General features: G+C 34.5%; 1 protein-coding gene across 1 annotated transcript in view; it reads left to right on the plus strand.

The window, feature by feature from the left end:
* DNAI4 (dynein axonemal intermediate chain 4) overlaps nt 1-12,646 on the plus strand; it is a 96,285-nt gene that overhangs the window by 24,941 nt on the left and 58,698 nt on the right. The window contains 3 exon segments of the mRNA XM_060625280.2: nt 5,301-5,485; nt 7,566-7,678; nt 9,308-9,464. Of these exon segments, the coding sequence (XP_060481263.2) occupies nt 5,301-5,485; nt 7,566-7,678; nt 9,308-9,464 (455 nt within the window).

Consider the following 12,646-nt stretch of genomic DNA (forward strand, 5'->3'; position numbering starts at 1 on the left):
TCTCTCTCTCTCTCAACCCCCCCTCCCTCCTCCCTTACCCCTTTGTCCCTCTCCCCTTCCTCTAAAAATAAAAAATAAATCTTTAAAAAAAGAAGTATAGTAGAGAGCCCTAATAGTACCTTTGTCACTCCAGGATGGTTTGGGGCATACCCAAAGCTATTTGTCCCTGAGAGGCACAATTAACATTGTGTGGGGGTAAGTGGGGTTGGGGGGGGGGGCATACTAGTCCTTCAGCTGCATTAGCAAAGTACCACAAACTATATGACTTAAAACAATAGAAATTCATTGTCTCATAGTTCTGGAGGACAGAAATCTGAAATCAACGTGTTAGCATGAACATGCACTCTCTGAATACCATAAGAACGGATCTGTTTCCCTTCTAGTTCTGGTAGTCATAGAAATTTCTTGGTTGGTGGATCTATCACTCCAATCCTCTGTCTTCATATTGTGTTCTCCCCGTGTGTTTTCATAATGTCTTACCTCTATGTATATCTGTGTCAAAATTTTCCCTTTTTATAAAGACATCAGTCATACTGGATTAGGGCTTACCCTAATGATCTCATCTTAACTTGCTTAAGTCTGCAAAAACCCTATTTTCACAATCTGAGGTACTGGGGGTTAAGACTTCAACATGTCTTTGTGGGGCGACACAGTTCAACCCATTATGGGGAAATAAATCGCACTAAAATAATCCAGGTAATCACTAAACAAATGAACAAGCAAATAGCAATAACAAGTTTTAGAAAGGAAGGAGATATCAGTACCCAGAGAAAAATATGACCCATATTTAAGAAAAAAATACAGGCAATTGAAACTGGGGGAAGAACCAGATGTCAGATTTAACAAAAAGAGATTTAAAAGAAATCACTATAAATGTCTTCATAGAACCAAAGAAACCATGAATAAAGAAGTAAAAGAAGGTCTGATGACCATCACATCCAATAGAAAATATCAATAAAGAGGCTCAACCTCACTGATCAACAGGGAAATACAAATAAAAACTACAATGAGATATCACCTCACACCTGTCAGAATGGCTAAAATCAACAACAAAAGAAACAACTCTTTTTGGCAAGGATGTGGAGAAAGGGCAACCCTCTTGCACTGTTGGTAGGAATGCAAACTGGTATAGCCACTCTAGAAAACAGTATGGAGATTCCTCAAAAAGTTAAAAATAGAGCTTCCCTACAGTCCAGCAATTGCAGTGCTAGGTATTTACCCAAAGAACACAAAAATACTAATTCAGAGGGATACATGTACCCAGATGTTTATAGCAGCATTATCTACAATAACTAAATTATGGAAACAGCCCAAGTGTCCGTTGAGTGATGAATGGATAAGGAAGATGTGAGGTATATGTGTGTGTGTGTGTGTATAAATATATTCATATATATATGAATTCATATATATTCATATTCATATATGAATTCATATGAATTCATATATATATATATGAATATTACTCAGAAATTACTCAGCCGTAAAAAAAAAAAAATAATGAAATCTTGCCATTTGCAATGACATGGTTGGAGCTAGAGAGTATTATGCTAAGTGAAATAAGTCCAGTCAGAGAAAGACAAATACCATATGATTTCACCTGTGAAATTTATGAAACAAAACAAATGACTAAAGGAGGAAAAAAAAGAGAGGGGGGCAAACCAAGAAAGAGTCTCTGAACTATGGAAAACAAACTGATGGTTATCAGAAGGGAGGTGGGTGGGGGAGAGGTTAAATAGGTGATGGGGATTAAGGAGTGTACTTGTAATGAGCACCAGGTATTGTATGGAAGTATTGAATCACTATATTGCACACCTAAAGCTAATATTACACTGTATGTTAACTAACTGGAATTTAAGTAACTTTTTAAAACTGTTGTATATTCAAAAGTTCCTAAGAAAATTGATTTTAAAAGTTCTCATCATAACAAAAAAAAATTTTGTAACTATGTGATGGACGTTAAGTAAACATTATTGTAATCATTTTGCAATATACGTATATCAAATCATTATGTTGTACCCTAAAACGATTCTATCTTATGTAACAATTATATCTCAATTAAAAATAAATAAATAAACTAAAATACTGTTTCTGGGTTGCACCAAAAAGGAATTATAAAAACCAAATGGAAATTCTGGAGTTGAGAAAAAAGTACATTAATCAAAATTTTAAAAATTCACTAGAGAAACTAAATAATAGATTTTAACTGTCCGAAGGAAGAATTAGCAAACTTGAGGATAGATCAATAGAGATTACACAAGCCAAAAACAGAGTGGAAAAAAGAATGAAGAAAAATGAATGGATCCTCTGAGAGGGTAATACCAACCAAAAGCAACAGAATTCAGATTCTTCTCAAATACACATGGAACATTTTCCAGTTTAGCCCCTATGTTAGGCCACAGAATGAGTGTTAATTAATTGAAAAGAAATGAAATCATATCAAGTATCTTTTCCAGCCACAGTATTAGAAAACTAGACGTTAATTACACAAAGAAAACTGGAAAGTTCAACAATATGTGGAGACTAAACAACTTGCTAGTGAATAACTAATGGGTCATAGAAGAAATCAAAAGAGAAATCAAAAAATACCATGAGATGGATGAAAGTGGGAATATACCAACATTTGTGGGATGCAGCAAAAGCAGGTCTAAGAAGGAAGTTCATAGAGATAAATACCTACTTCACAAAACAGAGTCTCAACTTAATTTTACACCTCAAAGAACTAGAAAAAGAACGAATGAAGCCCAAAGTTAACAGAAGGAAAGAATTAACCGATGAGAGCAGAAATGAATGAAACAGAGTTGAAAAGAAAATAGAGAAGGTCAATGAAACTAAAAGCTGTTTTTTTGAAAAGATAAAAAAATTGACAAATGTTTAACTATATTCACCAAGAAAAAAAAGAGAGGAAATTCAAATAAAATTAGGTTCAATGAATAAAATCAGAATGAAAGAGATGTTGCAACTGATACCACAGAAATACAAAAGATCATAAGATAATATTATGAATAAATATATGCCAACAAATTGGACAACCTAGAAGAAATGCATAAGTCTCTAGAAATGAACAACCTATCAAGACTGAAATATAATGAAATAGAAAATCTGAACAGTCCAATTACTACTAACAAGATTGAATTGGCAATCAAAAATCCCCAACAAACAAAAGTCTAGGATCAGACAGCTTCACTGGTGAATTATACCAAACATTCAAAGAATTAATATCAGTCCTTCTCAAACTTTTCCAAAAAGTGGAAGAAGAGAAAACTCTTCCAAACTCTTTATATGAGGCCAGTATTACCCCAATATCAAAACCAAATGACACCACAAGAAAAGAAAAACACCAATATCCCTGATGTTTTAGATACAAAACCCTAAACAAAATATTGGCAAACCAAATTCAACAATATGTTAAAAGGATTATAGATCATGTTCAAGTAGGGTTGCAAGGATGGTTTAACTTAACACTCACAAATCAGTCAATGTGATATGCCACATCAATGAAATAAAGGATAAAAATCATATGATCATCTCAATAGATGCAGAAAAAGCATTTGACAAAATTCACTATCCATTTATGATAAAAACTCTACAAATCAGGAATAGAGGGAATGTATCTCAACATAATTAGACTGTATATATACTCAATGGTAAAAAGCTGAAAACTTTTTCTCTAAGATCAAGAAAACAATAGGGATGCTCACTCTTGCCACTTTTATTCAACATATTCTGGAGGTCCTACCCAGAGTAATTAGTCAAGAAAAAGAAATAAAAGGTATCCAAGTTAGGAAGGAAGAAGTAAAACTGTTACTGTTTATAGATGACGTGATATTATATATAGAAAATCCTAAAGACTCCACCAGAAACTATTAGATTAGTAAATAAATTCAGTAAATTCACAGGATATAAAATTAACATACAGAAATCTGTTGCTTTTCTACACATTAATATCCAGTGCTCAGAGAGAGAAATTAAGAAAACAATCTTACAATTGCATCTAAAAGAATAAATACCTAGAAATAGGGGCGCCAGGGTGGCTCAGTCAGCTAAGTGTTTGACTTTGGCTCAGGTCATGATCTCATGGTTCAGTTCGTGGATTCGAGCCCTGCGTCAGGCTGTGTGCTGACAGCTCAGAGCCTGGAGCTTGCTTGCTTCAGATTCTGTGTCTCCCTCTCTCTCTGCCCCTCCCCCGCTCATGCTCGCTCTCTCTCTCTCTCTCTCTCTCTTTCTCTCTCTCTCTCGCTCTGAAAAATAAACATTAAAAAAATTAAATACCTAGAAATAAATTTAATAGAGGTAAAAGATCTGTATATTGAACACTACAAGACAGTAATGAAAGAAATTGAAGAAGATACAAATGCATGGAAAAATATTCCATGCTTATGAATTGGAAGAATGAATATTGTTAAAATGTCTACACTATCCAAAACAGTCCACAGATTCAGTGCAATTGCTATCAAAATTTCAATGGCATTTTTCACAGAATAGAATAATCTTAAATTTTGTATGAAGCAACAAAGACCCTGAATAGCTAAAGCAGTCTTAGAAAAAAGCTGGAGACATCACCCTCTCTGATTTCAAAGTATATTACAGAGCTATAGTGATTAAAACAGTATGGTATTTGCACATGAACACATAGATCAAAAACAGATACATAGATCAATGGAACTGAATAGAGAGCCCAGAAATAAACCCACACATATATGACTAATTAATTTACAATCAAAGAGCAAAGTATACATTGGGGAAAAAAACAGTATCTTCAATAAGTAGAGTTAGGAAAACTGGAAAGCCAGAATGAATCTGGACCATTATTTATACCATACACAAAAATTAACTCAAAGTGGATTAAAAACTTGAATGTAATACCTGTATTTCTGTATGTGTTAAATTTCATAATTGAAAAGATTAAGAATGAGGCAAAAACAAACAGAAATATGTAAAAATTGGGAAATGTTTATTAATAAAATATTGAATGAATAATAGTGATTTTTTAAATTTATAGATTAAAATTAAATATACAAAAATATTAACAATCTGCATGAATTCTCTCTACCTTTCTGAATTTCCCTGATGTTAATATACATTGCTTATATATAACATATATTACTCATATATATTCATGTAAAAACATGAATAAGACTGTTTTGAAAAGTAGGCCTAGTTAAGAAACCTTTTATGCATAAAAACTTTTATTCAATTTTTCATGTTTATTTCAACCTAGAAACATTATACTTTTTTTCCTACGACTTTTTTTTTTTTTTTTTTTTTTTACCTGTTTCATTTTAAATAATGATTTTCCACAGGTAATTGATGCACATGGAGTTGATGTCACTCCCCGACCTCTTTACCATCCAGATCCACATACAGGTACAGCAAAGCCAAATAAACTACTGACATCACGAGAAGGATCATTTGCAGCAGAATTTATATCTTCTTATAGCCTTTATCAGAATACATTAAATCCTAGTATGTTAGGGCACTTTACAAGGTAGAGTATACAATTCTATTGTTCTTTTTTATATCACATGTGTTGTCTTTTCATTTAAGTTGTATGTATGTAACTTAGATGTCAGTTGTCTTCGGTCTCCCACCTGCACTCTATGATAGTGTGCCATCTCTATGTTCCCCTCATGTTTTACTTAGGTGTAGAGGTTTGCATGTCTTAAATTTTTTTTTTTTTTTTTTTTTTTTTTTTAATGTTTATTTATTTTTGAGACAGAGGGAGACAGAGCGCAAGTGGGGGAGGGGCAGAGAGAGAGGGAGACACAGAATCTGAAACAGGCTCCAGGCTCTGAGCTGTCAGCACAGAGCCTGACACGGGGCTCGAACCCACGAACCGCGAGATCATGACCTGAGCCGAGGTCGGACGCCCAACCGACTGAGCCACCCAGGTGCCCCCGAGGTTTGCATGTCTTAAGAGTTCTCCAATACTCGGGGCACCTGGGTGACTCAGTTGGTTAAGCGTCCGACTTCATGATCTCATGGTTTCTGAGTCCGAGCACCGCCTCAGGCTCTGTGCTGACGGCTCAGAGCCTGGAGCCTGCTTCAGATCCTGTGTCTCCTTCTCTCTCTGCCCACTGCCCCCCATCCCCACTTGTGCTCTGTCTCTCAAAAATAAATAAATGTAAAAAAAAATTAAAGAATAAGAATAAAAAAGAGTTCTCCAACACACCAAACATTTCTGAGAAAATGTATGGGTTTTATACAAGTTTTCTTGAGGAACCAAAAGATGAGGCTAATCACATACCTACAGACGTATTTCTTCTGTTTCTTTTATGCTACAACTTATGGGAAGAAGCAGCTCCGCTCCCCCAATATCCCATGTAAATCCATGTTCTCCTAGGGTTTGATTTATCTTTTGTTTCATAATTTTTTTTGTAAATGAAATGTTATGCATGTGTTATGTAGACACTTTATGTAAGTGAAGTGAAATTTTATTAATGTTTATGGTAGAGAAGTTCAGAATGTTTGCAATAATTAAACAGTATGTCCTAAAATAATCTAAAGATTATGGGGAAATATTTGAGTGTGTAATTTTCCATTTGACCAATTAAAAGTTCCAGAAGTTAACTAAGCACATTTTAGGAGAAAATATGCTGCTCTAGAGTCTGACTCAAAATTTGCATGCAGTAGCCATAGGAGTGCTCTGTAAAACAAAGAATATTCCAGTAAACTGTATCTACCCTTTAAAAAAAAAATTACTTGCCTATTTTTGAGAGAGAGAGAGCACAAGTAGGGGAAGAGAAGAGCAGAGAGAGAGAGAGAGGAAAACACAGAATACAAAGTAGTTTCCAGGCTCCAAGCTGTTAACACAGAGCCAAACTCAGGGCTCAAACTTATGAACTGTGAGATTGATGACCTGAGCCGAAATCGGATGCTTAACCGACTGTGCCACCCAGGCGCCCCGCTGTACCTACCTTTTTGAGGACAAGTTGGACCTATAAGTAGAAAGGGGAGAAAAGTATATAATATCACGAAATTATGTTGCTTACATGTTTAAAGAAATTATTTTTGTATGCTTCAATGTATTGATTTCCTAACCAGTACATAGATTTTCTCTTAATTAAATCATGAGAGGGCCTTTATAAAATTGAATAAATCACATTTAAGATGGGATTTGAGTGAAGAGCAGAAAATTGGTGAAAAATGAAAGGAAGAATGTTCTAGGCTGAGACTCTAAAGTAAGAAAGTGCCAAAAGATTGAGTAACTTAAAAAGGGGGTGGGATGGGGGAAATGTGATAAATGAAGATGGAGAGACTGGATAGATAAGCTGTATTTTAGCTTTTTATTCTAAATATATTGGGAATCCATCACAGGACTTTGGATATAGGTTTGACATGTTTTATCCCTAAATTATATTTATAATGACTTTTTTTTAATAATGACTTTTTACTTAAGGAACATTACAAATCAGCTTGATGTTTAAAGAAGTAGTTTACTTTTATCAATTTTTCTTATATGATTATAGGATATTTGATTTCTCAATATGATAATGTTTTTGTTCATGTATTCAATTACCCATAAGAACATCTAAATAAATGAATAATTTTGTTTTTCATTATTAAAGGTCAGTTTTAGGAAGCAGTATAGTTTCTAAGTCAAGTGTATCTACTACTGAATCAATAGCAGAAGACCTAGAAGAACCATCCTATAAACGAGAAAAATTGACTAGTTTTACAGGTAATGAAAATGTGATCATTTATTTCAGTATCAGTCCCTTATTTCTTTAGCAAATATACTTATTATTTGTCAGGTACTTGAGATAAAAGAACTCTGGTAATGATTTCTAAATGCTGGCCAGAGGGGTAGCTACGTGAGAATTACCAGGGTAGTATCAATGTTCCCAAGGTGAGAATCTTGTACCACCAGCCTCAGGAATCACAGATACTGTTTGAGAAGTGCTTTGCTTCTAGGGCACCTGGGTGGCTCAGTCAGTTAAGCCTCTGGCTTTGGCTCAGGTCATGATCTCATAGTTGAAGAGTTTGAGCCCCACATGGGGCTCTGTGCTGACCACAGAGCCTGGAGCCTGGAGCCTGGAGCCTGCTTCACATTCTGTGTGTCCCTCTCTCTCTGCCCCTCCCTGCTTGCGCTCTATCTCTCTCTCTCTCTCAAATAAACATTAAAAAAATTTTTTTAGGAGTGCTCTGCTTCTAACTCAGGAGATAAGTCATTCTGTTACACTGTGATCAGTGTCATAATAGGATATATGCAGAGTGTGATGGGAGCACTTTGAATGGAAAGATTAACACCTTTGAGGTGGGAAAAAAGAAAAGAATTAACAGAGAACATTATTGACTTTTGACTTGAGTTTTTAAAGATGATTAGTAATTTATCAGGAGAACAAATAGGGGTGGCTTCTTCCAAGCAGAACATAAAACATGAGGTAAAGGATTATGAAAGTAAAGGTAAAAAAAATGAGGAAATAATGGATGATCAAAAGTGCTGGGTGAAGTGGGTACCTACTTGAGGAACGCTTGCCTTGGAGTGCAGTAAGAGTGTCTCTTCCGCTAAGATGATAATGAAGGATTAATGAAAATATTCATAAGGTTGGAAAAGTGCTTCATAGACTCTTTGGTGTTAAGATATGTAACAGGACTACTTCTGACAACAAGTAATGCCCAACTACCATTGGCTTAAATAATCATTTATTTTTCTCGCATTAAAAGAACTTAAAAGGTAGATAGCTTTTGGATCGGATCTTGTGGCTTAACTGTGAGACTCTAGATTGGCGACTCTGCTGTTCTCTTTCCTTAAGCCTTTTCTTCTTCCTTCTTGCTTCATGGTCTCAAAATATCTGCCCCAGCTCTGGATATTATATGCACATTAAAAGCAGAAAGGAGAAAGGCAATAGCTCCAGCCATATCACTTTTATTTATCAGGAAAGTAAAAGTTTCCCCAGGAAAGTCTTCTTTCCTATGTATTTCTACTGTTATCTCATTGGCCAGAACTCTGTCACATGGTGAACCCTAGCTTCAAGAGAGGCTAGGAAACTAAACACTTGATTTTCTTAATGGAAAGAGGCAAGGGAAGGGGGAAAGCCTTAGCAATGAAAACTTGGCAATCAGCAGTGTCTGCTGCAGGAGGGAAGATCATCCTCTCAGAGATAGACAAGGAGCATTGGATTATTATTGTAATCTTCCGCAGACTCAGAGGGATTGAATCCCTCTGAAGGGATTGAATACATCTCACAATATGGTCTGTTCTTTGATCACATAAAAGCCACCTGCAACATATGACCCATCATATTTTGGTAAAATGATAATTAAAATAGCAATTAGTAAATGATTTTTATTAAGTCTTGTATTTTAGATTTACGAGTTATGAGGGCAACACCTGGAAAAATTGTAACAAAAGAAGACCTAGAAAAGACTATAGAGATAATACTCACAGAGACGGAAACACTAAGATTTTTTAACCTACCAACAGTCATGGTTTCTGTAGAATCTGAAGAAGCTATGAAAGTAAGGTATGTATGGCTCAATTGTCTATATTGCTTCTGTAATTTAAATGCTAAGTCAGAAGTTCCTATCCTTGTTTCTGTTTTGGGGCATTCCTGGGTAAATACTGGTGGCATACGTGCTTGGTGAAGTTCTATATAAAGTTATATATGTGCCTTATGAAATGATATGAAAAGTGTTTGTGGGGTTTTTTTTGAAAACTATTTATGTTGTATGTACTTTTTTCTAGAGGAAGAACCCATAGGTTTACCATACTCTTTAAAAAGTGGGTACACTACTAAGTCAAATAATAAAAGAAATAAAGGAAGCTTCCAAGTCTCAATAAAGGTTTTAATGATATTTTTTTTTCTTTTATGCATATGTAAGTTATTTCCAGTTTAAAAGAAAGGACTGGGGTGCCTGGGTGGCTCAGTAGGTTAAGCGATTGACTCTTGATTTTGGCTCAGGTCATGATCTCATAGTTCGTGGGATCAAGCCCAGCATGGGGCTCTGTGCTGACAGTGTGGAGCCTGCTTGGGATTCTGTCTCCCTCTCTCTCTGCCCTTTCCCCAGTCATGCTCTCCCTCTCTCTCTCCCTCAAAATAAATAAATGAAACATTTTATAAAAATAAAAATTAAAAAATAAAAAGAAAGGCCTGACATTTTTATATTCAAAACTTAAGTAAAAATATGTTATTGGAAAATAACTGAATTTACTATATTAGAGCAGATTTTCCATTGCTCCTTATTAATGAATTCAAATAGATCATTAGTTTTTGCCTCATTTATTTTGCCTCATTAAGGATTGTTATGCCTTTTTGGGAGAATTTGGGAGAATTGACCCCTTTATCATTATGTAATGCCCCTCTATAATGCCCCTCTGATAATTTGCCTTGCTCTGAAGTCTGCTCTGTCTGAAATTAATGTAGCTACTGTAAACAGATTTTTGGGGTGTCTGGGTGGTTCTGTCAGTTGGGTGTCTGACTTTTGATTTCAGCTTGTGTTGTTGATCCCAGGTGCTGGGCCTGGAGCCTGCCTGAGATTCTCTCTCTCTTTATTCCTCTGCCCCTCTCCTGTGCTCACGCTCTCTCTTTCAAAAATAAAAAAAATATATACATTATTAATATAGTTATTCAGATTATTTAGATTCAAATATAATTTGAATATGATTCAAAGTACTAAAAATCTATCAATAAAATATTTTTAGGATATTATTCTTACCCAAATATAAAACATCCTAGAATTATTTGGACTATAAAATATAGTACAAGTAGATCCTGAATAACACACTTTGAAATTCTTAAGACATAAGGGAAAGCTCTTAACACCAGAAAAAGGAAAGGAGCAAATAACAAATGGATAGATACGTGATCTGAAATCAGAGGTGGAGAGATGCTAGAAGCAAACGTTAAAATTAACACACGGATCTAGAGTCCAGCAGGTCTTGGACCCGCACAAATTAAGAGAACTAAAAGAGACATTTTTGTATTAAGCAAAGTCCTTAAAAGGATTTCAGTTATCTCAAGTGATCCCAGGTTTCAAAGCTAATATCATAAGCAAACATGAATTTTCTCTGGAGGAAAGCATATCCCATTTAGACTCAAGATTCCCTCAGATTGAGTTTGGTAAAAATACACCAAACCAATAAAAAAGTACTATGAATGAGAATTAAAAGAAATAACAGACCAGAGATCTACACCCTGAGGACTATGGATAATGAGATATTAGGACTCTATTATGAGATATAGAATATAAAATATATGTGAAATATTTAAATAAAAGATAGTGTTAACACCTCACTAACATCAAGAAACTATCGAAATGATGACTCATATTTGCAAAAACATCTAAAAAGAACTTTAAAATAAAGTATATTTATATAATTGTTGAAGTTAAACAGAAAACATTGAATTTAAACACGACATAATCAAACAGATTTAATAAATTGAAACATAGGTCTGGATAAATTCTACAAAATAAACCTTGGAAAGAAAAATGTGATATAAAGTATGAAAGAGAAGTTAAAAAAAGAAATTGACAATAGAATAAAGGTCTAAAATGCACCTGGTTTGTTCCAAAATATCAAAATACGAAGAATGGAGGAGATGAACTATTCAAAGAGAGTGGGTAAGGATGTTCCCAAGCTATTAAGACACCACTTTACAGAAACGAATAAATAAAAAGAAATCCACAAAAAAGAAATGCACTTGGTGCATTATATTGATACTCCAGAATACCAAATACTAAACGAAGATTTTACTTTTTATTTTTCTATCAGTGTTTATTTATTTTGAGATGGAGAGAGAACAAGTGGGGGAGAGGCAGAGGAAGAGAGAGGGGGACAGAGGATCCAAAGTGGGTTCCCTGCTGACGGCAAAGATCCTGATGCAGGACTCCAAACCTGCAAACCGTAAGATCATGACCTGAGCTAGAGTTGGATGCTTAACTGACTGAGCCACCCAGGCACCCCCAAAAGAAGATTTTAAAAACAGAAGGAAAAAAGAAAAAAAAATCATCTACAGAGAAATAATTAAACCAATTATTACCTAGCATTACTAGGGACAAAGAAGATCACTTTATAATGATAGGAAGGTATAATAATTTTAATCTTGAATACTCCTAATAAAATAACCTCAACGTATATGAAGCAAAAATTAGAAACTTGTTAAGTATAAGTAGGTGTGTTAAACTTGCTTCTCTTAATTACTGTATGTCAACCAGATATAAAATTCACATAGATATAGAAAATTTGAACCAAAGACATAATTTAATGATCACATATAAAACTCTGCATTCAATAGAGAATACACACTCTTTTCAAGCACACACCAATTATTTTTAAAAATCATTCATGCACAAGACCATGAAACAAGGTTTCAAAAATTCCAAAGAAATAGTATCATACAAACTCAATTCTCTGACCACAAATAGAATTAAGTTAAAAATTAATAACATAAATCTCAATTAAAACACAGACACACATTCAGATACACATTTGGAGGTTAAACACATTTTCTAAATTCCTTATGAACCAAAGAAGAAATCATAATTGGAATTTAAGAAATACTCAGAAGTAAATAATTATTAAAATAGCACATACCTACAGGATGGCACAAATGTAGTACTCTGAAGGAAATTTATAGCTTTCAGTGTTTATAGCAGAGTTCATAAAAACTGTGTGGAGATAGTGCCAGCATGTCGTTGGGCACTG

The sequence above is a fragment of the Panthera onca genome, chromosome C1 (assembly GCF_046562875.1).
Source record: "Panthera onca isolate mPanOnc1 chromosome C1, mPanOnc1 haplotype 2, whole genome shotgun sequence".
In the NCBI taxonomy this organism is placed as follows: domain Eukaryota; kingdom Metazoa; phylum Chordata; class Mammalia; order Carnivora; family Felidae; genus Panthera; species Panthera onca.